The 27,448-nt window shown below is 36.1% G+C and overlaps 3 protein-coding genes across 3 annotated transcripts; all 3 read left to right on the top strand.

Moving 5' to 3' along the window:
• The first annotated feature begins 532 nt into the window (after positions 1 to 532).
• On the top strand, positions 533 to 5,707 carry LOC149017431 (alcohol dehydrogenase-like 7). Its single transcript, XM_089151769.1, has 10 exons — positions 533 to 706; positions 797 to 933; positions 1,012 to 1,058; positions 3,583 to 3,908; positions 4,020 to 4,102; positions 4,210 to 4,285; positions 4,398 to 4,462; positions 4,826 to 4,921; positions 5,001 to 5,165; positions 5,332 to 5,707. The coding sequence occupies exons 1-10, from the start codon at positions 538 to 540 to the stop codon at positions 5,446 to 5,448; spliced, it is 1,281 nt and encodes a 426-aa protein (XP_089007895.1). The 5' UTR covers positions 533 to 537; the 3' UTR covers positions 5,449 to 5,707.
• A 9,199-nt stretch (positions 5,708 to 14,906) lies between these two features.
• On the top strand, positions 14,907 to 18,767 carry LOC149017430 (alcohol dehydrogenase-like 7). The gene is made up of 10 exons (XM_089151768.1): positions 14,907 to 15,272; positions 15,363 to 15,499; positions 15,578 to 15,624; positions 16,683 to 17,008; positions 17,120 to 17,202; positions 17,310 to 17,385; positions 17,498 to 17,562; positions 17,926 to 18,021; positions 18,101 to 18,265; positions 18,452 to 18,767. Exons 1-10 carry the CDS (start codon positions 15,101 to 15,103, stop codon positions 18,584 to 18,586), a joined length of 1,302 nt encoding a protein of 433 aa, XP_089007894.1. The 5' UTR covers positions 14,907 to 15,100; the 3' UTR covers positions 18,587 to 18,767.
• Positions 18,768 to 22,868: 4,101 nt separating this feature from the next.
• Positions 22,869 to 26,056, top strand: LOC149017429 (alcohol dehydrogenase-like 7). The gene is made up of 10 exons (XM_089151770.1): positions 22,869 to 23,206; positions 23,309 to 23,445; positions 23,550 to 23,596; positions 23,727 to 24,052; positions 24,165 to 24,247; positions 24,378 to 24,453; positions 24,550 to 24,614; positions 24,716 to 24,811; positions 25,075 to 25,239; positions 25,361 to 26,056. Exons 1-10 carry the CDS (start codon positions 23,143 to 23,145, stop codon positions 25,490 to 25,492), a joined length of 1,191 nt encoding a protein of 396 aa, XP_089007896.1. The 5' UTR covers positions 22,869 to 23,142; the 3' UTR covers positions 25,493 to 26,056.
• Positions 26,057 to 27,448: the final 1,392 nt, after the last annotated feature.

The raw sequence follows: 27,448 nt of genomic DNA, 5'->3' as shown, positions 1-27,448 counted from the left end.
TTTAATGCTAAATACATATGAAAAGTTTCTTCCTTTTTCTATTTATTAACTATTAAATACATATGGAAAGTTTTTTGCTGTTTTTTTTATTAATTAATTAATTTTATTTGTAGTTGATTCGTTGAAGTGAGAGTGCATATATTTATAATACACTAAATTCAATTCAAACCCAACGAAAGAGAGGGATGAAAAATGCGTCTCACGCAAGAGTCCGCTGATGCAAGAGTCCGGATCAGCGACCCCGACATGGAGCACTTTGTGCTTCCAACGCTCCCTGACCACAAATATCAGTGGGGCCCACCCGTAAAAATACTTTTTGGAAAAAAATAAAAAAAAAACTTTTTTCACTAGTGGGACCCACTGGTTTTTATGGTCATGAAGCCATCTGTGCTCCTCGACGGGGAGAAGATCCAGATTCTCCAAGAGTGTGCATGAAAGACCCTTCTTACGTACAGAGACTTTTAAGAAAATTTATTATTGACTGTATGGACGTGACTGCACGATAGCTCGTCATTGACTGCCCATTTTGTCTTCTTAATGTTGGACTATTGTGGGTCAAGATATGTTAGAAAAGCAGAGATCTGCTTCTACTTGCTCTGCAATTTGCAAGCACCGCTCTTTTTGCTTTCTCTTTGCAATTTGAGAGCACCAGAGAGAATGGAAGAGGAGAAGGCTAAAGGCGGAAGGAAACCCATTCGATGCAGAGGTAGTTGATGTTTTAAATGTAACCCTTTTCTGAAATTCAATGAAATCCATTCTATTTAACTGAATAGTTAGTGATTCTCCACATTTGCAGCCGCTATATGTAGAGGAGCAGGAGAACCACTACAGATAGAGGAGGTGGAGGTTGCTCCACCAAAAGCTTGGGAAGTTCGGATTAAGATCATTTGCACATCACTCTGTTTCAGCGATGTTACCTTCTGGAGGATGAAAGTAAGGAAAAAATATTTTGTTTTTCAACGAATTTGACTTTCCACAATCTAATTCTGAAATTCTTTTCTTTCATGGTAGGATCCACCTGCAATCTTTCCAAGAATATTTGGACACGAGGCTGTCGGGTATGACTATTTTCTCATACCACAATTGCGTATTTGTCTGGATAATTGACATCAGTTTTAGTTTCAATTTCAACAAGGATTTCTATTTTTGTTCTTTTGGGATTCTTTTATTATTATTATTATTTTTTGGGTTGGATAATCTGCACTCTTTTCGAAGGCACGAATCCATGCACTATCTATTTAGCTTATCCTCTTATCAATTGGCTATAGAAGATTGTCATCATTTTTCTTTCATCAGCAGAGTTTTATATAGTTACATTGGTTGAGATGTTGATAGTGAGAAAGTCAGACTTTTACAAAAGATCATTTGGAACCTTGGAATTCTGCATTAGGAAGGTTGCACCCAATTCACATGGCTCCTGTTCTGAGAGCTCAAGTTCTTTTGTTATTTCCCGTTGTCTTTTAACTAGCAGGAAGGAAAAATAAAGAAAGGAGAGTAAGAAGATATATGATTCCGTTAACCACAGAGAGGAGTTGTGCCAAATCATCTTACATGACATATGCATTAACATGGCTTTCCAGATCCTATTGTTGATGTAGCGATAGAATGCCTGTAAGCTGTTCGATGAGATGCCTAAGCGGGTTTCGTAGCTATAGGAATTAGGAATCCTTACGAGAAGTATGAGCATTATAAAATCCAAAATGCTTGTTAACCAGGCAATTAAGAATGTTTTTGCAATTTGACAATGGAGACCAGAAAGAAAATGTGTACCAAACACATCCTTAATGTTCTAGGTAAATTACCATGCTTTAATGTACTTTCTATGGAATCTTTTACTTAACGGTGTCAATCGATACGGTTTTGGTAATTCGATATGGTTTCAATACGGTACCAACTTTGAATACCTAGAACTAGAACCGCACTGTACCGAATTTAAACGGTATGGTACGGTTTAGGTATAAAATCAGTATGAAAAAACGATTTTAATACGGTTTCTAGTGCGGTCTAGTACGGTTTCGTTATACAATCGATTTCACACTTTCACACACACTGTTGCACCAATCAAGATAACCACGCCGGATTGTATTAAGAGTATGCTTTGTCTAATTTGAATAGAATGTTTTTATGTTCACAAATTCTTCACCATGTTCTTCATACTATCAAAGAAAGAACAACAAATTACAATTTAATGATCCCATCACCCATCTTAACTTGTAAAATGTATTGAAGATGAAGAGGAGAAGTATAACAGAACATGTTGCATCAACAAGTAACTTCCATTATTTACTGTAATTTGTAGAGATTCTAGACAACTGGAGTGTCCCAAAGTTAAAAACACTACAATTCTGGGTATGGGCATCCAACCAAGACCGTTGTTTACTCCATTAAAAGTCTTCACTTAGAGATACGGATGGTTAGGTCGTGCTGCTCGTGATCAAGAAAAGAAAATTACAGTGGGATCCTCTCATACAAATGGAGTTCAACCGTCTGACCTAACTTAAAAAGAATCTCTTTTTTGAGTGACAGATGAAATAATTCGAATTTGTAAGCCAAAAGCAACTCCTAGAAGTTTTGATGAAAGGAAAGCCGGATAACGTTTAATCGAATGGTTCGTAATGTTTACCAGGTGATACTTAAATTTCCCAATTGTTTGGCATTGACCAAAACCGATCGCTAAAACCTAGAAATTTGAAAACTTAAAAACTAAAACAAGATGTGAGGAAAACCGATCGGTTGAACAATTGAAAATCTTGTCAGTAACCCCAAGAAAAAAAAAAAAGAAGAAAGAAATGAAATTGAAACCAGTAGCAACATGAATCATTCAAGAAGGCGAAGAAGGAGAAACATAGTAAAGGAAGAAGAAAGCGTACATTGAAGATGAGACTTTTGTTTTCAGCTTCCCAAGCAAGTCCTCCTTAACTTCAGTTTTCAGGCTCACGATTTCTGCTCTGCACGATGAGACTCATGTGAGACATAGACGATGAGAGATTGAGAGAATGAGAGATTGAGAGATGAGAGATGAGTGAAGACACCAAAGACTCGAAGACGACGAAGAGGCGAAACGTGAATGAGAATTGCAGATTCGCAGCTTAGCCCTATGGCAAACTAAACTGGAGCCTGGTGTAAAATTACAATTTAACCATGATTTTCGGTGTGGATATCGGTACAAGCAATTCGGTCCGGTTCGGTTCTGTACCATCGATATGTGCATCTGAAACTGGAACCGAGACGAATTTCCGTACCGGACCGAATTTTAAACGGTCAGTATTAGGCAGCGCGGTCCGATACGGTTTGACAATTCCGATCCATAGTTAACACCCTTACTTTTACTTCAGTTTACCTTTGCTTGATTGTTGGTTAGGCTGGGGGAGCTGGTTTTAAGGAATTCTGGACTGGGTATTTTACGGATGACGGTGATATTCTGTGTATTTGAATATGCAGCACAGACTTGACCATGAATCTACTGAATACTCTGAGTCTTGCTTGTTACTGTTGTTTTCACCTTTCTGTTCTCTCTTACTCTCTGCTCCTTCTCTGTTATTTCCACTTTATATTCCTAATGATCATCTGTGGTTGTGAAAGGGTTGTGGAGAGTGTTGGGGAAAATGTAAAGGAAATGAAGGAAGGAGACACTGTGATTCCAACATTGGTATCGGAGTGTGAGGAATGTAGGGACTGCAAATCAACGAAGAGCAACAAATGCTCCAAATTACCTTTCAGGATCTCGGAATCCATGCCAAGGGATAGCACAACCTGCTTCACCGATTCCAATGGAGAAGTGGTATACCATTTTATACATGTCTCCAGTTTTAGTGAGTACACTGTGGTGGACGTTGCCAATCTAACCAAGATTGACCCTTCCATACCCCCTAACAGAGCATGCCTAATTGGTTGTGGGATATCGACTGGTAAACAAAACTCAAACCCAAAATGCTCTATGTTGGAGCTAAAGTTTCTTCTCAACTGTAGGCCATCAGAATTCAGACTAAGAATTTTGTAATATGTAACTTTAATTGCAGGTGTTGGGGCAGCCTGGAAAACTGCCAATGTGGAACCAGGGTCAACTGTGGTCATATTTGGTTTAGGAGCTATTGGTTTTGCGGTGAGATGGACAAGCTCATAATCTATCTTGCGTTACAAATATGCAAATACAAGCAAAAAAAGAGAGCTTCAGTTGATAGATATAGATTTTATATCTGGTTTTGGCAGGTTGCAGAGGGAGCAAGACTTCGTGGAGCTGCTAAAATTATTGGTGTGGATTTGAATCCAAAGAAGTTTGAGATTGGTAAATCAAACCATCCTTCTCCCCTTCCTTTCCTGCTGGATTTGAGAAAGTATTATAGTTGCCATGATAGAGACCTTGGAGTTAATGAGTTACTGGTTATTTTTGCATGCAGCAAGGAAGTTTGGTGTCACAGATTTCATTAACCCATCGGACTGTGGGAAAAAGCCAGTCCAGGAGGTCTTTGCTCCCAACTCATGCATTTTGTTCTAACTGAATATAAAAGGGAATGATTATTAACATTTTATCATACGATTAAACAGAGATGCTCCTTTACCAAAAGAAGAAAAACAGAGATGTTCCTTATCCAAATACCCAACCAGAGTAAAAACACACCCATTATCCAAGAAAGGAGACATTTTTCGTCGTTTTATTAATTATTGACAGCACAATATAAAGTTTAGTAGCTAAAGTGGTGCATCAGAAGCTGTTTTCTACTGTTTTCATATCTGAAACAGCTTTTTCTTTTCGATGCCATGAAAATGGTTACAATTTATTGTCACGCGGAGATTAACCCTTTTATTGTGGTCTTATGTTATCCAGGTGATTGCTGAGATGACAGATGGGGGAGCTGACTATTGCTTTGAGTGTGTTGGTTCGGCCAATGTGGTGCAGCAAGCATTTGCAAGCTGTCGAAAGGTCTCTCTAGTCTCTTGTATGTGTTTGTGGTGCATCATGTAGAATGACTGTGTCACTCACTCGTTTGTCATGGGTACAGGGCTGGGGAAAGACAATTGCAGTAGGCGTTGACAAGCCAGGTGCTCAAATGATCTTCAATTCATATGAGGTTCTTCTCTATGGCAAAACCATCATGGGTTCTTTTTTTGGTGACGTTAAACCCAAAACTGATATTCCACTTCTCGTCAAATCTTACTTGGACAAGGTTAGCTATTTTCTGTATCATATCATATTCATTAGTAGCTCATTCACTTCCCCCGCCCCTTCATTTTGGTTCTGATTTCCAAATATAAATTCCATTTTCAGTTTTCATAAGATTTACTCAGAGATATTGACCTTGCTATTTATAATTCACATTTTATTGGTGGCAGAAGCTTCAATTGGATGACTTTGTTACACATGAGGTTCAATTTGAAGACATCAACAAAGCTTTCGATCTACTCCTCAGTGGAAAGAGCATTCGTTGTGTAATTTGGATGGACAAATAAATCTCTCCGCCTGTGTGAAGACCAAACAACACTGTTTACCAAATATCAGAAAAACAATGATATGGTTGATAATAAGAGATGTTTCACTGTTTTCATGAGGGAAATAAGTTAAATACTACAAGTATGGTTGATAATAAGAGATGTTTCACTGTTTTCATGAGGGACATAAGTTAAATACTACAAGTATGCATGGTTGTTAATAAGAGATGTTTCACTGTTTTCATGAGGGACATAAGTTAAATACTACAAGTCTTTTTTTTTGGTAGAGTACTGAACCAAAGGCAACAACCCCTAATAACTCACAGCCCAACTACGAGTACTTAGGTCCATCTAAGCTTTTTATCGAACACTTGGAGAACCAACTGCCCACAAGGTATATTTTTTCCGGTGAAATACTCACGTAGGTTGTTACAACACAAAAATGATATCTTTGAAGGTTGCCAATGGAGGCAAGGGCGGACCTATGAAGGGGCCGAGGGGGCCATGGCCCCCCGGATTTTTAAGATTTTTATATAAATCCCTTAATTCCCTTGTTTTTTCCACTCTTTTTTCTTACGTGAAATGTCGCTATTTGGCCCCCCCAAATATTGAGAACAATTATTAACGGTAAAATAATGGGCACATATGTCATTCGCTCTTTTATCTTTTCTTCCTATTTATTTTCTTCTGTTTCTATAAACTTGGTTAAAGGAAATTTTTGAAAAAACATCTTATTAGGTATTCAAAAATCAAAATGCCATTTATAATTAGAAAGTAATTCTTCAATCCCTATTTATTCTCTTCTATCTCCTCTCTCTCTCTCCTCTTTTCTTCTTATTTATTATCTTCTTTCTTTTTTCTTTCTTTCTTTTTATTCTCTTTGCTTTTTATAAGTTTGGGTTAAGAAAATTTGGGGAAAAAAATCTACTCCACAATTAGGTACTCTTTCTCTTTCTCAATTTATTTATTTTTTTTTTTTTATATTCTTTTTATTTGATTTTATATTTTATGTTTCTTTATTTCTTCTGCAATTTTTATTATTTGATTTTGAATTGTGAACAAAATATCTATAGTTAGTAGGTAACCAATTGCCATTGGTTTGCATCTCTTACTTAAAAAAATTTGGTTTACATCTCCTACCAAAGAAAATATTGGGTTGTATCTAACTTTTTAGGGTTGAAGTCATGTGTAGATATTTTTTCTATATTGTTGCTTTAATTTTACCTATATTTTGTCGGAAAAAAATATCATTATCAATAATTTACCTTTTCTTTTTTTCAAATATGTGTGGGCCCCACAAAATATATGTGGGTCTATTCTTTAATATAATAAAATAATTTAGAGGTGGGACCTCAAATGAATCTTATAAGGGCCCACATAATCTATTGAATAATTGTCCTATTTCATAACTGGATCCGCCCCATTATGGAGGGTTGGTTGAGTGGTAAGATCCATACTTCTCAGTGGAGAGGTCGTGGGTTTGACTTTTGCGGATGGCATTTATTGTATTAAAAAAAGCATCAGGTAAATAAAAAAAAATCTTTCAACATTCTACCGATTTGATCTTTCTAGGCTAGTGTGCCTTACGTTAATTGAAGTTCTAGAGTGATCTTTCAATTCTAGTAGTGCCCAAGTTAGAGTTTGGATGCTTTCCCTTGATGGAGAATTCATATTATTTTATTCTTTAAGGTTGTTGTGGACTTAGTGGAGGCAAAGAACTTGTAGTTCTCTTTGACTTTTGGATTTAAGTGCAAGGGTCGAACCCAATACCTCCCACGAGAAACATGGATCTTTACCACTCAACCAACCTTGCATTGGCATTAGAGAGTAATTAATCCTCTCCTAGTTCCGTTATGGTGGTTTGGATGAATTTGTTTCTTCCTATAGATGATCTCGATTGAATTATGCCAAGAGGAATGGATTTTATATCCGGTTCAATAGTGGATTTTATTGAAGAAGATGATGTAGATCTAAATTTCTCCTTTTTGCGATTTGTAGTCGAAGTGACATCTCTGAAATTTTAAGAACATAGTTTAGACTTAAATTAGCATAAAATCAAATTAAGGATTGGTAATCAAAAGTTTGAATTTCAGACTTGAAATTCTGCCCGAGACTGGGGTGGTCACTTAAGGCAGTCGATCAATTTGACCAATTGCCTTAACTGATTGGTCAGTTTTTAGAGGTCATGTTGAAGCTGTCCTTGCCCAGTTTGAATCTTAGACTCTAATATACCTTTATAATCTTAATATAGGGGTTTTATGGTATCTTTTGGGGGGGTTTTTTTGCTGGTCTAGCACATTTTTCAAAATTCTTCCGCTAAGTAAAGACATAATTGCATATATAGCTGAAAAGTTATTTTGATGAGCTGTTTACTTTACTAAAAATAACAATAACCATATATATCTTGATGTAATCATTGTTAAGCATGCTTACTTATTAATGATGTGTCGTGATTGATGATTGATGCATTTAACTTTTTTGCTTATTGTAAAATGATGTGTTTGGTGTGACTATGATTAGGGAATAACTAGCTTGGTACTTTTAGATTGGGATATCAATGGTTGTGATATGAGACACTGTCCTCTAATACACCTAGCACTATCATGGTTATTGTTCTACATGATTAGGAGGTCTAGATTGCATGGTTAATTATTCATACATGCTGATACCAATTCGATAGAGGTATTGAAGCCTAGTGACATGTAATGACAATGACGCGTTTTTGTGTCATTCAAAAGAGGTAACCAGTCCGTGAGGAGACTCAATGGTCCATTGTCTATCATACAATGGTAGAATTGCATATGTTAGGGTTAAGTTCATGGATATCCCAAAGACGACTTGGGTGTCGTGAGGAGACATAAGAGCTTCCGCCCCAACAAAATGTGGATGACCATAGGATTAAGGAATGAAGTCCAACAGAGGTAATCAGTCTGTGAAGATTTATATTTTTAGGTGGAGAAAGATACTGGACCAAAAGGGCACTAGGCATGAAGAAAAGTTGCCTTAGGACCTTGCATTGGGTTTAGAATCCCCGACATGCGCTAGTTTTTCAAACCAATGGTTGTGGTGAGAGAGTGTGGACCTATACACTAGCCATGGTTGATGATGAAGATCGTACCCCTTACCTGAGATCCCAATAGAGGTAGCCAGTCCGTGAGAGATCAAAGTGACGAGACCTACGCAGAAGATGACTAATGTTATATCTTAAAGCATGTCTATCTAGATAAAGACCAGCATAGTTAGATTATATCCATAACTTAGAATTTCATTTACTCATCTTTTGTTTACTACGTGATTGTGGTATATATATGTATTTGTTGCCTTATGGAATTCATTGGAACTCATCCTTGTGGAATATCTTTGTTTTTCTCAGATGCCTTTGCAGAAACAAAAGAAGTTCCCTATGTGTGGGAGCACACCTTTGAAGAGGTATTAGAGACGCTAATGAAACTTGGTATTGATCAACACGAAGCTTCCTAAAGATGCATATAGTGCTCTTGTGTGCCATATTGATGGGAAAGAGTCTCATGACTCATTTTATAGAGAAACTAGAGGACGAATACCCTAAGTTGATGAAAGATAGTAGTGAACCATAAAAGACATTTAGGTGATGTTTTTGCTTCTGCTGATACCTTCTTTGATTTATTCAAAAAAGAAGAAGAGAGAATAATAATAAATACATAAATAAATAATTGAATAGAACTTATGCTATTAACCTTATTGTAATTATGTGTTTTATCATAACATGATTTTAGTGTTAATCATAATTGCAATTGTATAAGGGCTTATTTGATTACATGAATCTAGAGATTTCAACCCTATAGATAGATGAATGCAAGATTTATACCTGTTTAGTTATAAAAATACATGGAATAATGAATTTATAGATTCATCGATTTACACTAAAAACGTGAATCTGTAAATTTATAGATATGGGGTGAAATCTAGAAATTTCACTTACTACAAAAGGACTAAAAATTTGTGCATTCACAAAAATTAAGTTGATCAAATAGTTTTTCAAGAGGAATCCATAGATTTCATTCCACATATCTAAGTTAACCAAACAATTAATTTTATTAATTATGACTCCATAAATTTGAAATCCCTAAATATTTGAAATCTCGAAACTAAATTACAACAAGGAAGAGGGTTACAATCAGGTTGATTTTTCAATAAGATCTTGTGGACTAGAGGGGAGGGGGAGACTGGAGAGAGAGAGAGATCATACAGGTGAGTGCCCCATACGTAGTGTCGTAATCGTGCGGCCAAGCTCTAAAAACAGCGCACCTAATTGTTGCATTGCTAGTCCTACTTGCACAGACTCTGCCTGAATTTGGCTGCGTATGGAAGGATCAGCTGAAGCTCCTTCTCCTTCCAACCGACCTGCAATAATATACTACAGAATTGCAGAACTTACAATTAACAAAATATTAAATATCTGATCTAGAATTGTCAACTTAAGCAATGGGCAAACTGAATGAATTTCACTACAAATTTCCCCATTAAAGAACTTCCATACACCATTAGGTTGCAATGGCGTATAATAAAAGCAGAATCATGGGGAAACGAGACAAACAGGACCCGGGTCCAAAACAGTGATGAGGATGGAATTATTGCATCGTCACAGGGTGTTTTCTGTTTTTCAATCGTCGAAGGCTCGAAGCCATCGTCATGGATGACGACCGTCGACCACCATCTCCGACAACCGTGAAGTGGCGCTTTCTTTGTTGTTCAAGTCTGTTTGCTCAGCCACTCAATGAGCTCTCTCCTTAGTCTCTCCTCTCACTTCTTTTCTTTTTGAAATGTTAAAATGATGCACTGCTAAAATTTATTGTCTGTTTCAATCTTCTCTCCATCACTGTTTCTCTGCAATGATGGTTAGGGTTTCAGTTTGATTCGAGGATTCAAACAAAAATAAGAGATACCAACAACGTTCTAGGGTGATTTTCACTGCATTTTGCTAGTTAATTCACCGACAAATCAGTGATTTTCAACGATTTTTGGGTCATTACCTCTTCCCCGACAAATCAGCGATTTTCGAACAAACAAAAAAGTAATGTTGCATAAATAATCATTTAAATTTCCATGAAAGGTGAAAATCTCCCCCGTATAATACCATTATACATTCTCTTTGGCTTACGCACTCCACTTTAAAAGAAAATCGAAACGCCAACTTAAAACTGTTGACCTCCTTGACTTGTATTTTATAAAAGAATTTATCTTCTTGAACAAATGCATGAAGAAGTAATGTGCACATTATTCATTTCCAAGAAAAGAAGAAGAAGATAATGTTGCACATGCATTAATAAATGGCAATAAATAATCATTCTAACATATATGAAAGGTGAAAATATCACCTGAAAAATGTCAATATACATTCTCTTTAGCTTATGCACTCTCCTCTAAGGGAAAGTCAAAGCATCAACTTAAAAGTGCTGATCTCCTTGACTTGCATTCTAGGGTTGCTTTCCCTCCACATTTTTCTTCCCCTAATGACAAGATGATTTATTTATTAAGGCTGAAACAAAGTTTACAACCTAAGAGTCTAAAAGCAAAATTTGCGATATGCTTAAATCTGAATACAAGGAAATGTTGAAGCCAAGGCTTTGATGTCATTGATAATATGATAGAGATTCCAAGAAGGAGATGATGCATGAAGGGTTTGTTAAAGTAATAATTGATTGGCTATCATACTCCAATATAAGCTGAGTTAACTGCAAATCCTTGCTCCAATGTAGTTCTTTATGGATGGCTAGAGCTTAACTTATGGTCTAGGCTTGATAGTCGCATCGTTGGCTGAAGCAAAACACTACTTTGATCTTGAAAATTTATAGGCAATACCATCATAATCAGGAACCTCTTTTTGAGGGAAAGAAGAGATGTTGATCAACATTGCTATCTTTTGTTATTTTTTGGGGGGGGGGGGGGGGGGGGGGCCAATTATAAAATTGAAGCGGCAAAAGGATTCGATCCAATTCCACATGATGGATATACATGTATGAAGGGCGTATAGGAGACATTTGGAGTGCACTTTTACCCTATTCTTGGTTTCCTATGCAAGATTGTTGCCATCTATTATGCACTACGGATCACTTGGGATCGTAGACCAACATGTGAGGGGCCCCATGGATTCTCTATGGATCAGAGCTGTATATTCCTTTCCCTACAATTCCTGTAATTCTCTCATAGGGATTGTGCCATGGGCTTTAAGTAACCCAATGGTTATCCAATTTAAACTAAATTTGTATTTTATTTAAGCTCACCCATAAATTTGAATTTTATTTCAACTCTAGTTTGTTGGACTAACCATAGAGAACTCAACACATGGAGATCTTATGAGAGACCACATAAAACACGTGAGAGTGGGCCTCCTAAGTGGACAGGAAGCTACCTTTGATGGAAAATTCAAGTTTTGGATAACATGATTCCTCCCAGGGAGGAGTATATGCCCGAAGAGATGAAATACTATTGGGTAGGTGCCGGAGTTAATGCCAGATTAACTGGCTTTTTTTTTTTTTTTTTTGTCTAGCTTTGTTTTTCTGTTTTTCACTTTGCTTACCAAGAGAACGTATAAGTGATCGTTCTTATACTAGAAAGAAGGTTCCATGTAGAAGATAGATGACAGCTATTGGATGCTTGATCTGATTCTTGAGGGGAGACCCAAGGCAAAAGTTTGACTTGTTTGTACTTGAAGGAACTGGATTCGCACACACCACGTAAGAATGCTTAAAATATCTCTGACTTCAGATGTGACACGTTTGGATCTAATCCCCGACAAAAAGGATGGAAGCCATTCCTAGAAGAATTGGCATGTTGACTTATCCCTTGATAAGCGCAGATCATTAAATGTATAGGTACGGTGCATTAAATGCTGACTTTTATACCTTAGCTTGTGTACAACTGTATGAGGATACTTATCTGTATAAGATATTATCGATGAGTTGTGGTCAGGAGACGTGTTGAGCATATGTCAGTCAAGTAATTGTTGTCAAGTGGCTGCGCTAGAAACACTTTTCCGAGAAGTGCTGAGGGATTAGTTTGGAGCCAAGAGGTTAGTCCGAACACTAACTTCCAATGAGAGCTAAGGGGTGAGTCCGAAGACTAAATTCTAAAGAGAGCCAAGTGGCTAAAAAATGATTAAGCCGAACCTGGTTGACCCAATTTTATGCGGTTTGTAATGGTTCGGAAGTCTCAAAAATGATTTGACATAACAAAGGCTAACTCTAGGTGGTTAAAGTAACAACTTCATTCCCAATAAAAGGCAGAAATCTTATCCCCATCGAAGCATTGCTGTTCATGTGAAAATTGGACAACTAAGTTTTGCGATTTGCGATTCAACTCCATTCTTTTTAAAAGGAGTATAAAATCTTTTTTTTGGTAGGAAACTTGGTAGCTCAACTATCAAACTCGATCACCTTTTCTAAAATTTTGTTGTTATAACGACATATATCAATTAAGTAAAACCCCAAAAAAAAATTGGACAAAAATAAAAGTAGAGGAACCTGTACCATTCAACGAGATAAAGAAATCAAGGAATTCAAGGTTTCTTATTATTGCTTAATAATATGAATTTTTTTTATTTATAACCCAATTTCTGTGTAATTTGGTTTTGTAATGTTTCAGTATACAACTAAACTTCTACCAAAAAAAATCAACTAAACTCATTGAGTTTATCATCGTTCGGGTTAAAATACTCAGTTTATACACCCCCTTCCCCCGCCCCCTCGGCACCCCCCCCCCCCCCCAGGGAAGAAGAAGAAGATTATCATCAATTACATTATTTTTTTTACGGGTGGTTAATTTACACGACTCTTGACCAAGTTTTTAAAAATATAACTCATATGAATTGGCTTGGTCAAAATTTAATTTTCCAACCGTGATTCGACTAGTACACTCATATTTTAAGCTGAAAAGTAAAAAATAACTGTTCAACTACATGAATGGTAAAATTCCTATCTTAACATATTGAAACTGATCAACTCTCTGTCAAGGAGAAAAACATAAGCTCTTGAACCACCTAGTAGGGTGTAGGGCTTACACGGGATTCATTGAGACTTTTATCCATTTGTTTTACACTATTTACACGTGAGCTCACCACTATTGTGAGTTAGGTGTGTTGGGGGAGGGATTTTGCTTGGGAGTGGCGCATTAATTATGCTGTTCTGAGTAGCCGACAATCTACAATCACTAATCAATGTTACCCATGTGTAATGTTGAAACTCAGGTGAACCACATAACAAAATGGACCGATCTATGAATTTCAAAAAGCTAACCTTGTCTCTCAAATCTCCTCCAGGACTACAATCAGGTTTATTTCTCTCTTTATTTTTTGGTTTATTTTTTCCCTCTTCTTTTTTGATTTTTTTTAATGTTAAATACATATGAAAAGTTTGTTGCTGTTTTTGTTTTTTTTTTTAAATGTTAAATACATATGAAAAGTTTATTGCTGTTTTTCAAATTAATTATTCATTTTTATTTGCAGTTGATTGGTTGAAGTGAGAGAACATATATTTATAATACACTAAATTAAATTCAAACCTAACGAAATAAAAACTCTATTCCATAATTTAAAACACAATAGAAAGGAGAGTTTATAACTTTGTATTATATCTAGATTATAACACCTGCAAAATTGAATTTTGAAAAGTTTATTGTAAATCAAATAACATATAGAATACTTCGAAACAAATAAAAAAAAATCGTGGAAAAAATCATCCTCTAAGAAAATAAGATTGAACATAAGTTACAATCTTATATAGATTATTTATTTTTTAGCACTTTTGATTTACTCTTTTAAAAAAGAAAAAGTAGATTAGAAAAGATAATAATTAACTAATACAAAAATTTGCTATTAAAATTGAAATTACTTTTGAAACTGATTGGAAATTTTAGAATTTTCTAAACAATATACTTCTAAAACCCAAGAAAAAAAAAATCGAATTTGAAGTATTATCAGTACGATTTTCTTTCTTAATTTAGTACGAAAACTTTTTAAATTATTGTTGGCCCCCATATTGAATCCTGGGTCCTCCTTGGAAGGGAAAAAGACAAGAAATAATAATTAAGCTAATCCAAAAATTCGCTGGATTCACAAATGTGAAATTTTTACCTGTTTTTGTGTGAATCCCTAGATTCGTGAAATCTAGAGATTCACATTAAAAACGTGAATCTGTAGATTTATGGGTATGAGGTGAAATCTAGAGATTTCACCCATACTATCAAAGCATTAAAGATTTGAACCATAATTCAATAAATATTTTTTTAGGATAAATCTAGAAATTTCATTCCAAAAATTCAAACTAACCAAACAGTTAATTTTACGAACCATGACTCTAGAGATTTGAAGGCTGTAGACCTTTGAAATCTCGACAATTTGCAATCTACAGACTAACAACAGGCTCACTTAGTGCACCAGCCACTCTCCCAAATATGAGAAAAGAAATTTTCATCTTCTACAATTCCTTGCAATACGTTGCTAGGATTGTGACTTCTACTTTAAATTATCGAAAAATTAGAGAACTCTAAGAGAGGGATGAAAAATGCGTCTCAAGCATCCAAGAACGTGCATGAAGGGCCTTCTTAAGTACAGAGACTTTAAGAAATTTTATTATTATTGACTGTATCGACGTGACTGCACGATAGCCCCTCATTGACTGCCCATTTTGTCTTCTTAATGTTGGACTGTTGTGGGTCAACAACATATGTTAGAAAAGCAGAGATCTGCTTCTACTTGCTCTGCAATCTGCAAGCACTGCTCTTTTTGCTTTCTCTTTGCAATTTGAGAGCACCAGAGAGAATGGAAGAGGAGAAGGCTAAAGGCGGAAGGAAACCCATTCGATGCAGAGGTAGTTGATGTTTTAAATGTAACCCTTTTCTGAAATTCAGTGAAATCCATTCTATTTAACTGAATAGTTAGTGATTCTCCACATTTGCAGCCGCTATATGTAGAGGAGCAGGAGAACCACTACAGATAGAGGAGGTGGAGGTTGCTCCACCAAAAGCTTGGGAAGTCCGGATTAAGATCATTTGCACATCACTCTGTTTCAGCGATGTTACCTTCTGGAGGATGAAAGTAAGGAAAAAATATTTTGTTTTTCAACGAATTTGTTTTTCCCCAATCTAATTCTGAAATTATTTTCTTTCATGGTAGGATCCACCTGCAATCTTTCCAAGAATATTTGGACACGAGGCTGTCGGGTATGACTATTTTCTCATACCACAATTGCGTATTTGTCTGGATAATTGACATCAGTTTCAGTTTCAATTTCAACAAGGATTTTTAATTTTGTTCTTTTGGGATTTTTTTATTATTATTATTTATGTCATAGCATGCCATAAGACTTGGATCATTATTGCAACCACTCGTAAAATGTCTAATATGCACTCTTTTCGAAGGCACGAATCCATGCACTATCTATTTAGCTTATCCTATTATCAATTGGCTATAGAAGATTGTCATCATTTTTCTTTCATCAGCAGAGTTTTATATAGTTACATTGGTTGAGATGTTGATAGTGAGAAAGTCAGACTTTTACAAAAGATCATTTGGAACCTTGGAATTCTGCATTAGGAAGGTTGCACCCAATTCACATGGCTCCTGTTCTGAGGGCTCCTGTTCAGAGCTCAAGTTCTTTTGTTATTTCCCGTTGTCTTTTAACTAGCAGGAAGGAAAAATAAAGAAAGGAGAGTAAGAAGATATATGATTCCGTTAACCACATGACATATGCATTAACATGGCTTTCCAGATCCTATTGTTGATGTAGCGATAGAATGCCTGTAAGCTGTTCGATGAGATGCCTAAGCGGGTTTCGTAGCTATAGGAATTAGGAATCCTTACGAGAAGTATGATCATTATAAAATCCAAAATGCTTGTTAACCAGGCAATTAAGAATGTTTTTGCAATTTGACAATGGAGATCAGAAAGAAAATGTGTACCAAACACATCCTTAATGTTCTAGGTAAATTACCATGCTTTAATGTACTTTCTGTGGAATCTTTTACTTCAGTTTACCTTTGCTTGATTGTTGGTTAGGCTGGGGGAGCTAGTTTTAAGGAATTCTGGACTGGGTATTTTACGGATGACGGTGATATTCTGTGTATTTGAATATGCAGCACAGAATTGACCATGAATCTACTGAATACTCTTTGAGTCTTGCTTGTTACTGTTGTTTTCACCTTTCTGTTCTCTCTTACTCTCTGCTCCTTCTCTGTTATTTCCACTTTATATTCCTAATGATCATCTGTGGTTGTGAAAGGGTTGTGGAGAGTGTTGGGGAAAATGTAAAGGAAATGAAGGAAGGAGACACTGTGATTCCAACATTGGTATCGGAGTGTGAGGAATGTAGGGACTGCAAATCAACGAAGAGCAACAAATGCTCCAAACTACCTTTCAGGGTCTCGGAATCCATGCCAAGGGATAGCACAACCTGCTTCACCGATTCCAATGGAGAAGTGGTATACCATTTTATACATGTCTCCAGTTTTAGTGAGTACACTGTGGTGGACGTTGCCAATCTAACCAAGATTGACCCTTCCATACCCCCTAACAGAGCATGCCTAATTGGTTGTGGGATATCAACTGGTAAACAAAACTCAAACCCAAAATGCTCTATGTTGGAGCTAAAGTTTCTTCTCAACTGTAGGCCATCAGAATTCAGACTAAGAATTTTGTAATATGTAACTTTAATTGCAGGGGTTGGGGCAGCCTGGAAAACTGCCAATGTGGAACCAGGGTCAACTGTGGTCATATTTGGTTTAGGAGCTATTGGTTTTGCGGTGAGATGGACAAGCTCATAATCTATCTTGCGTTACAAATAGGCAAATACAAGCAAAAAAAGAGAGCTTCAGTTGATAGATATAGATTTTATATCTGGTTTTGGCAGGTTGCAGAGGGAGCAAGACTTCGTGGAGCTGCTAAAATTATTGGTGTGGATTTGAATCCAAAGAAGTTTGAGATTGGTAAATCAAACCATCCTTCTCCCCTTCCTTTCCTGCTGGATTTGAGAAAGTATTATAGTTGCCATGATAGAGACCTTGGAGTTAATGAGTTACTGGTTATTTTTGCATGCAGCTAGGAAGTTTGGTGTCACAGATTTCATTAACCCATCGGACTGTGGGAAAAAGCCAGTCCAGGAGGTCTTTGCTCCCAACTCATGCATTTTGTTCTAACTGAATATAAAAGGGAATGATTATTAACATTTTATCATACGATTAAACAGAGATGCTCCTTTACCAAAAGAAGAAAAACAGAGATGTTCTTTATCCAAATACCCAACCAGAGTAAAAACACACCCATTATCCAAGAAAGGAACATTTTTTGTCGATTTATTAATTCTTTGACAGCACAATATAAAGTTTAGTAGCTAAAGTGGTGCATCAGAAGCTGTTTTCTACTGTTTTCATATCTGAAACAGCTTTTTCTTTTCGATGCCATGAAAATGGTTACAATTTATTGTCACGCGGAGATTAATCCTTTTATTGTGGTCTTATGTTATCCAGGTGATTGCTGAGATGACAGATGGGGGAGCTGACTATTGCTTTGAGTGTGTTGGTTCGGCCAATGTGGTGCAGCAAGCATTTGCAAGCTGTCGAAAGGTCTCTCTAGTCTCTTGTATGTGTTTGTGGTGCATCATGTAGAATGACTGTGTCACTCACTCGTTTGTCATGGGTACAGGGCTGGGGAAAGACAATTGCAGTAGGCGTTGACAAGCCAGGTGCTCAAATGATCTTCAGTTCATTTGAGGTTCTTCACTATGGCAAAACCATCATGGGTTCTTTTTTTGGTGATGTTAAACCCAAAACTGATATTCCACTTTTCGTCAAATCTTACTTGGATAAGGTTAGCTATTTTCTGTATCATATCATATTCATTGGTAGCTCATTCACTTCCCCCGCCCCTTCATTTTGGTTCTGATTTCCAAATATAAATTCCATTTTCAGTTTTCATAAGATTTACTCAGAGATATTAACCTTGCTATTTCTTTACTAGAATGAAAGATGATAATTCACATTTTATTGGTGGCAGAAGCTTCAATTGGATGACTTTGTTACACATGAGGTTCAATTTGAAGACATCAACAAAGCTTTCGATCTACTCCTCAGTGGAAAGAGCATTCGTTGTGTAATTTGGATGGACAAAGAAATCTCTCCGCCTGTGTGAAGACCAAACAACACTGTTTACCAAATATCAGAAAAACAATGATATGGTTGATAATAAGAGATGTTTCACTGTTTTCATGAGGGAAATAAGTTAAATACTACAAGTTTGGCTGATAATAAGAGATGTTTCACTGTTTTCACGAGGGAAATAAGTTTAATACTACTAGTCTTCTTTTTGGGTAGAGTACTGAACCAAAGGCAACAACCCCTAATAACTCACAGCCCAACTACGAGTACTTAGGTCCGTCTAAACTTTTTATCAAACACTAGGAAAACCAACTGCCCACAAGGGTTTTTTTTTCCTGTGAAATACTCACAAGGTTGTTACAACTTACAACACAAAAATGATATATGTGAAGGTTGCCAATGTAGGGTTGGTTGAGTTGTTGAGCGGTAAGATCCATACCTCTCAGTGGAGAGGTCGTGGCTTTGACTTTTGCGGACGGCATTTATTGTATTAAAAAAAAAAAAAAAAAAAAAAAAACTTTGAACGTTTTACTGATGGGATCTTTCTAGGCTGGTGTGCCTTATGTATATTGAAGTATTAGAGTGATCTTTCGAATCTAGTAGCTGCCCAAGTTAGGGTTTGGATGCTTTCCCTTGATGGAGAATATAGAGTTTAAAGCCTTCCGCAACATAAATTTGTATTATTTTATTCTTGAAGGTTGTTGTGGACTTAGTGTAGGCAAAGAACTCGTAGTTCTTTTTGACTTTTGGATCTAAGTGGTGATAAGTTCAACCACTCTCTTAATCTAAGTAAAATTTTGTGGGATTTTGAAAGGCATAGGATAGAAAAGTTAGCATATCACCTCACCAAACAATCTGCCAATTTTCCCACCCAATGAACTAAACAAACCACACTTTTGATATTTTATGAAAAATTTTGTTTTTTTGAACTTTTTCCCACCCCACCTTTATTACAGCAAACAAATAGTGCCCTAGTGATTTGATTTAATTATTATTAAGGTCTATATTGATTCAATGGTTGCATACCTTGGATCATGTTGAGGTTGAATGATATCTATTCGATAAATTTTGCTAAAAATAGTAGACATTCTATGTAAGCCGCCTCAAAAATGCAAAGAGCCGAATAAAAAGTCCTTTCCATAAGAGATCATCCTTGGTCAGCCAAACTATTCCTTGTGTTTTAAATTGTTTAAAGGATAAATTATAATTCAACAAAAAAAGAAATTTCAAATAAAAAATTTGGTAAAATAAAAGTGAATGCATTCTACCAAAAAGAATAATACCAAAAACAAAAAAAGTGAGTGCATATTTTATTGGGTGCGTTTTGCCTATTCATATAGTGACATAGCAGAACTTCGTAAGAGTAAGATTCGAATCATCTTCTGCCAGAGTGCCAGTAAAGGAAAAGCACGAGTTGAACAAAAAAAATATGACTATCGTTTTAAAAAAATAATAATAATAGAACATTCATAAGACATTATTGTCATCAGCTTTACAACATGATTTTAGTGTTAATCATAATTGCAATTGCATAAGGCCCTGTTTGATTACACGAATCCAAAGATTTCAAATATTTGGATTCATGACTGTGAGATTTATACCCGTTTGGTTGTGAAAATCTCTAGATTCATGAAGTCTAGAGATTCATCTTTTAATACTACAAAACATGAATTTGTAGATTTATACATGAAATCTCTATTATAAAAATGCTAAACATTTGCATATTCACAAAAATCACAGATGAGTCCATAGATTTCATCCACGTCTTCCATTAACCAAATAGTTAATTTTAGAGTAATTTTCATCTGGACCCCCTGAGATTTGATCCATGTCATTTTTAGTCCAAATACATTGACACTTTGTATATGCCTCCCCTAAGGTATCCAATAAGATCAATTAAGGACAAATTGTGATTTTAATGACCAAAATACCCTCACATCTATTCTACCGTAAAATTTTTATCATGGGCTCCTTTACCAAAAAAAAAAATATATCACAATCAAAATAAGATCAAACGGGTTGAAAATCAATTTTCAAAGAATTAACTCATATAATGAATTTAAGAGAACAGAGCAATCTTACAACTAGTTTCGAAGATCAAAGAACAAATGAAGGAAATTGTAGAAAGAAAAAAAATACTGATTTACAGCCAACGAAGAAAGTAGATTGAATCAAACCCACCAAGTACTTCTTTTCGCATATCTAACCCCATTCAGAGATTACAGAACCTCCAGAACCACCGACCCATTCCCAAGAATAGGGTTCCTTGCTTCACCTGGAACACATCTCCAAACTGGTTCACGATCTGCAAAAATCATGACCATGGTATGGAAAGCTTCCAAGGCCAAAGCTAAGCTTGTGAGAATGAAGTGCCTCAGCTGCCATTTTCCAAAGTCCCTAACGTATCTCTGGAGCATAGCATTCATACAGATTTTCTCATCGCCTGGCTCCTTAGTCCTTAGACGGTGGTAGCAAAGCCGATTTGAGGTTATTATTGCCGGAATCAGACATCGCCGGCAGCATTTGCAATATGAGATTGATGAAGAGAGGTAGAGAACGCTTAGATATCTGGTGTCATCGGCCTCCCTAAAAGCATGGAAAGCAATTGAGTTCCCTTCAAATGGTGTGAGAAGAAAGAGGAACCATAGAGATGTTTTTTTCTTGGTTATTCCAGGCGTTATCTTCCAATCGAATTAGGGATTTGGGAGTCGGGTAGTTTAAGGGGTTTGATTTTGTAAATTAATAAAGTTTAAATCTTTAAAATCTAAAAATAAAAAATAATATTTACAAGGACACCTCTATCATTTGATTTTCAACCGTTCGATCTTATTTTGATTGTGAAGACATTATGAAAATTTTGCGATAGAATAGATGTCAGGGTATTTTGGTCATAAAAATCACAATTTATCCTTAATTGATCTTATTGGATATCTCGGGGGAGACAAATGCAAAGTGCTCATTTATTTGGACTAAAAATGACATAGACCAAACCTCACGGGGTCCAGATGAAAATTACCCTTAATTTTATAAAGGCCCAAACTCCCACGGGCAGGTCTTGAGTTTGCACCCATTCAGAAGCATTAATATTCTCATTCTCATCCCAGTATATTAGAAGCTCTTAATCTTAATAAATAAATAAAAAAATAATAATAATAATTATTATTATTATTATAAGTATTACTCCATAGATTTGAAATCTTTAGGTATTTGAATTTTCCAGGCTCATGTAACCAAACAGGCCCTTAAAGTATGGGGTGAAATCTAGAAATTTCACTCTTACTATAAAAGCACTAAAAATTTATACATTCACAAAAATTAAGTCGATCAAATAGTTTTTCAGGAGGAATTCACAGATTTCATTCCACATATTTAAGTTAACCAAACAATTAATTTTATGAATTATGACTCTATAGATATTTAAAATCTCGAGATTCATGTAATACAACTGGTACAAAATAAATAAACAAATAATTATTGTATATTTCATTAGAAGTATTTTTTTAATATATAATTATCTAGAAAACCAGAATAAACCCTTTTAAATTTTGGCCGACAGATTCACTGCTATGGGCGGCATATAATATTGTCCACTGGGCAGACCAAAATTTAAAGTCAACTTAATTGACTAATATAAAAAAAAAAATCTCATTAAGAAATATTTAAATTTTATACTTATTATGAGCCACACGCAAGAGGAAAGTTCATCCATATCTTTCAAAAACATGTTGCGCAATTATAGTTACTTAATTCATTTTTATATGATACAATTAAATATAAGAGTTTTTTAATACATTATCGCACCCCATTCCGTCCAAGGGGTTAGAAGCCTTGACTTGACAAATGTGACAGAAAGGTATGGCATGTTAAATGTTTTGTTTATTTATTTATTTTTTAAATTTAATTTACTGTAAGGCGTGTCAAATGTTATACCGACACAAATGTTTAACTTATTGTATAGCATGTGCCGCTTTCAAAATCTCGATGATTTATCTCACTTTTAACAATATACGTGAGATTGATAGTCGAGATCGAAATCTCAGTCCAAATTTCAATCTCAATAATTAATGTTAGATGTGCAAATTAATTGGACAGCATTCAAGTCTACTAAATTACACAAATGTTCATTGAATTAAATTTAATTTTCAAACTTCAACCTTGAACGTAAAAATTCTTTCTTCTAAAGTTCATATTGCATTAGTGAATCAATATCATATTCGTAAATCGACCGATCCAGGTGGAAATTAGTATTATCCGATGGAGATCGAGAGTTATCCAAACCCTCTTTATTGTTGCAGTTTACATAGAGACATGTAGCGTCTTTTCAGAATGGGACAGATTGCGAAAAAGTTTCAGTGCAGGACCACGTGCATATGAGATTTTGATGCTGATCGTTAACAAATTAATGGTCGATTTGGAAATTTTGAGTAAGATCTCACAACGGCCCATCACTGGACTACAGATTGACTGAAAATAACAAATCCCACAAACAGGTTTCGTCACCCAGTTGGTGCGAATTTTCTATAAAATGCTGGTTTCTCAGTTCTTTCTGTAAGCACTCAGAGACACACCGAGAGACAGAGAGAGAGAGAGATGAGCACGAACATGGAGAAGGAACAGCAGCCCAAAGGGGAAGGGAAGCCTATTCGCTGTAGAGGTAATTGATGGTTTATATGTCCACAAACAATCCTTACCCAGATTTTTAATGGTATCTTGATCAGTTGGCTTTTAACTGAATGATGATCATCCACAATTACAGCGGCAGTATGTAGGAAAGCAGGGGAGCCTTTACAAATAGAGGAAGTGGAAGTTGCTCCACCAAAAGCTTTTGAAGTTCGGATTAGAATTATTTGCACATCACTGTGTCACACTGATGTTACCTTATGGAAGATGGAAGTAATGAGCCACAACTCTACTATCAATTCATGGATTATTATTGTCTAGTTTTGGCATAATTATGTCTATTTTTCTTTCTAAAGTTCTCTCTTGTTTCATCACAGGTTCCACCTGCAATTTTTCCAGTCATATTTGGGCACGAGGCTGTTGGGTAATCTGACTCTTATTTTCCAAAGATAAATGCTTGCAGAGAAGGGTTATTTTCTTTTGAAATTTCTTCCCTAAGCTTTAAGTAGATCCTTATCTCTAATTTAAAAAAAACTACTTTTGTGGATGTGAAGGGTTGTGGAGAGTGTTGGAAAAAATGTGAAAGAAGTAAAGGAAGGAGACACTGTGATTCCAACACTGTTAACAGAGTGCCAGGAGTGCAAGGACTGCAAATCAAAGAAGAGCAACAAATGCTCCAAATTTCCTTTCACTGCATCCCCATTTTTGCCTAGAGACAGCACAACCCGTTTTACCGATTCCAACGGAGAACAGATATACCATTTTCTGTGTGTGTCCAGTTTTAGCGAGTATACTGTGGTGGACATTGCCAATGTAACCAAGATCGATCCTTCCATTCCTCCTAACAGAGCATGTCTACTTGGTTGTGGGATTTCATCTGGTAAAAGGAAAAAAATAAAAAAAAATAAAACCTGAAATTCTCTTCTTGTTGTTCTTTCTTTTGGGCTATTAGATTCAGATTGAGAACTTGTAACATGTAAAACTCATTGCAGGAGTTGGAGCAGCTTGGAAAACTGCTAATGTGGAAGCAGGGACCAGTGTTGCCATATTTGGCTTAGGAGCTATTGGTTTAGCGGTAAGATGGACAACCAACCTGATTGAACTGGACTAACAAATCTTTACTAGAAGAAAGAGAAAAATCAAAACATTTTTGCATTATCTTTTACGTATCTCGTAATGGGAAAGTTTGTAACTGGTGTTATCAGGTTGCAGAAGGAGCAAGACTCCGTGGAGCTACCAAAATTATTGGGGTGGATTTGAACCCAGACAAGTTTGAGATTGGTAAGTTATTGGGTTCAAGAAATTTCTCTGTTTGCAACAAGAGGCACAGAGAGAGAGAGACTGAGATACTTGCTCTTTGATATTTTTTGGATGCAGGGAAGAAATTTGGTGTTACAGATTTCATAAACCCATCAGACTGCGGAGACAAACCTGTCCACAACGTGATTTTTCTCAATTCATTCAATTTTAGGTCTAATTAGAGGTAGAAGGGAATGATGAATTCGCCTAAATTTTGACTCTGGGCTAGCTTTGTGTTGCTCAGGTGATAGCTGAGATGACAGATGGGGGAGCTGACTACTGTTTCGAGTGCGTTGGTTCGGCCTCTGTGGTGCATGAAGCATTTGCGAGCTGCCGTAAGGTTTGGCCTCTATGTTTAACGCGTTACACTCCTAAGTATTTGGTTTGGAATATCTAGACCGTTATTTTAACTAGTATTTATAGATTACATTAGGATCTATGCTTAATTGGGTTCTTTGATAAAATCCATTTCATCTTTTAGATCGAAACTAATCTGATGATCTATATTATAACATAAATTGAATACAATTCAAATACCTCAATAAACCTTTCTCTCTTTTATTTCCTATCTTGCATAAATGTTACTTGTTGTCAATGATGCAGGGTTGGGGAAAAACAATTATGTTAGGTGTTGACAAACCTACCTCTCAATTAATCTTCAATTCATATGAAGTTCTATACAGTGGCAAAACCATTGTGGCTTCTCTGTTTGGAGATATAAAACCCAAAATTGATATTCCACTTCTCGTCAAATCTTACTTGGACAAGGTTAGGAGCTTGATTTCCCCTTCCATTTTGCTTGATTTTGAGTATGTGAAAATTTCAATCTTAATCCAATTAGAAGAAAAGGCAAAATTTGATGATTGACACTTCTATTTGGCCATGACAGGAGCTTCAATTGGATGAATTCGTTACACATGAGCTGCAATTTGAGGAGATTAATAAGGCCTTCGATTTGCTTCTTACTGGAAAGAGCATTCGTTGTATAATTTATATGGACAAGCAAATCCCTCCTATGTAATGAGAAAAATATGGCCTTCACCTTTGAAAACAACAGGTGTTTTAAGTAAGCAAATCATCATTCTAAATCTTTAAACAGTATGTAATTTTTTGTTTTTTAATAAAAAATAATAAATTCATTATTCTAAATATATTCATGGAACTCTAAAGATTTTTTTTTTCCAGTGTACCAGAAACCTTCTATATCAATACCATGTAAAAAAACTTTGGTTAAAGTACCTTGGCAGCCCAAGTGAAATGGAATGGCTCCTTGTTTCTACAAACAAAAAAGTTGTTTTTTTAGGATCAAAATCAAATGTGGATCATCTTCCGACGGGAAGCAGTCTGTGCTTCTCTGATGACTTTACAACCACAAATTACGTAGAGCTCACAAGTAAATATTAATAAAATAGAGTTTTGAGAGTTCATGGTGGATCCTTTTCTCTTTAAGGTAGTTATTCATTTGTGAAAAACATAAAAGGAAAATAGAAGAAGAGAAGAAAGAGAGAAGAGTTGAAAGTTTGTAAAACTTTTATTAGGAATTTACTAGACGTAGTTTCTAACATGAGTTTCTATATTGACCATTGGATTTTTTGAAGTCACATTTCACAATCCTATAAGTTAATTGCAAGGAATCCTAAAGAATGTAAATTGAAGTCGGAACTGAGTTGACACTTCTATCTGACGGTCAACCAGGGTGGGATTTTTCCCAAATAACAAAGAATAAAAGAGACTTTACCATTGAGGGTAGGAAAATTTGATCACTGACTTTGTGCCTTATGTGATTTTTTTTTTGGCTAGGATAATCCTTTGAAATGTTAAATACCAAAAAAAAACAGAGGGAGGAATGTGATCTGTTTTGTTTTCTCCTTCGCCGTTCTGTTCACAGTGTTCTCGTTGATCCTGTGGGGCGCCAGCAAACCATACAAACCCAAAAACTCCATTAAGGTTTGTGCTTAATTATTTTCTTTCCCTTTTTAGTAGCCTCGTTTTTTCTCTGGCTCTCTTCAGGGTTGAGACTCGGTGTTGAATCCGAAAAATCGTCCGAGTCAACAACTCACATTGGTTTGACTTGACCTAATTAAGTGCGTTTTGGAAAGTGCAGAGTATGGTGTTTCACAGCTTTAATATACAAGCAGGGATGAAAAGCTCAGGTGTACCGACCGATATGATTTCATTGAACTCGACGGTCAAGATTTGGTTCAGGAACCCAGCTACGTTCTTCGGTGTCCACGTCACTTCCGCGCTAGTCGAACTCTAGTACTATCAGCTCAAGCTAGCATCTGGATATGTAAGTCTCAAAATCGCCGGATCTTTTTTTTGCCGTTTGATCGATATCTGTGGTGGGACCGTGTGGGCCTAGGGCATTAGGTGTTGGTCAGGCAGTGTGTCCGCGTCGCATCCATGCATTTACTCCCTTTTGCTGAATTTGGTAATAATAATAATGGCAAGTTTACGAATACGATGTAGTATGTGCATGGGAATATCAAATAATCAAAATGGTCCCCGGTGGTTTTACTCTACTGAGAACCGACCCGATACGTAGAAAACCGCGAGAGCTGGTCCACTTGGATAATGATCGAAATGTTGATCTGGTGCTCTGCGAACTACAGTGAAATGACATGGAATTTGAATAGAATAGATTTAGTTGATAGATATAGATTTTATATCTGGTTTTGGCAGGTTGCAGAGGGAGCAAGACTTCGTGGAGCTGCTAAAATTATTGGTGTGGATTTGAATCCAAAGAAGTTTGAGATCGGTAAATCAAACCATCTTTCTCCCCTTCCTTTTCTTGCTGGATTTGAGAAAGTATTATAGTTGACATGATAGAGACCTTGGAGTTAACGAGTTACTGGTTATTTTTGCATGCAGCAAGGAAATTTGGTGTCACAGATTTCTTTAACCTATCGGACTATGGGAAAAAGCCAGTCCCGGAGGTCTTTGCTCCCGACATGCGCTAGTTTTCAAACCAATAGTT

This window comes from Hakea prostrata, chromosome 4, assembly GCF_041222555.1.
Source record: "Hakea prostrata isolate BN-2017 chromosome 4, UWA_Hpros_2, whole genome shotgun sequence".
Lineage (NCBI taxonomy): Eukaryota > Viridiplantae > Streptophyta > Magnoliopsida > Proteales > Proteaceae > Hakea > Hakea prostrata.
Note: the sequence above shows the minus strand (reverse complement) of the source record. Positions and strands in the feature narration are given on the sequence as shown.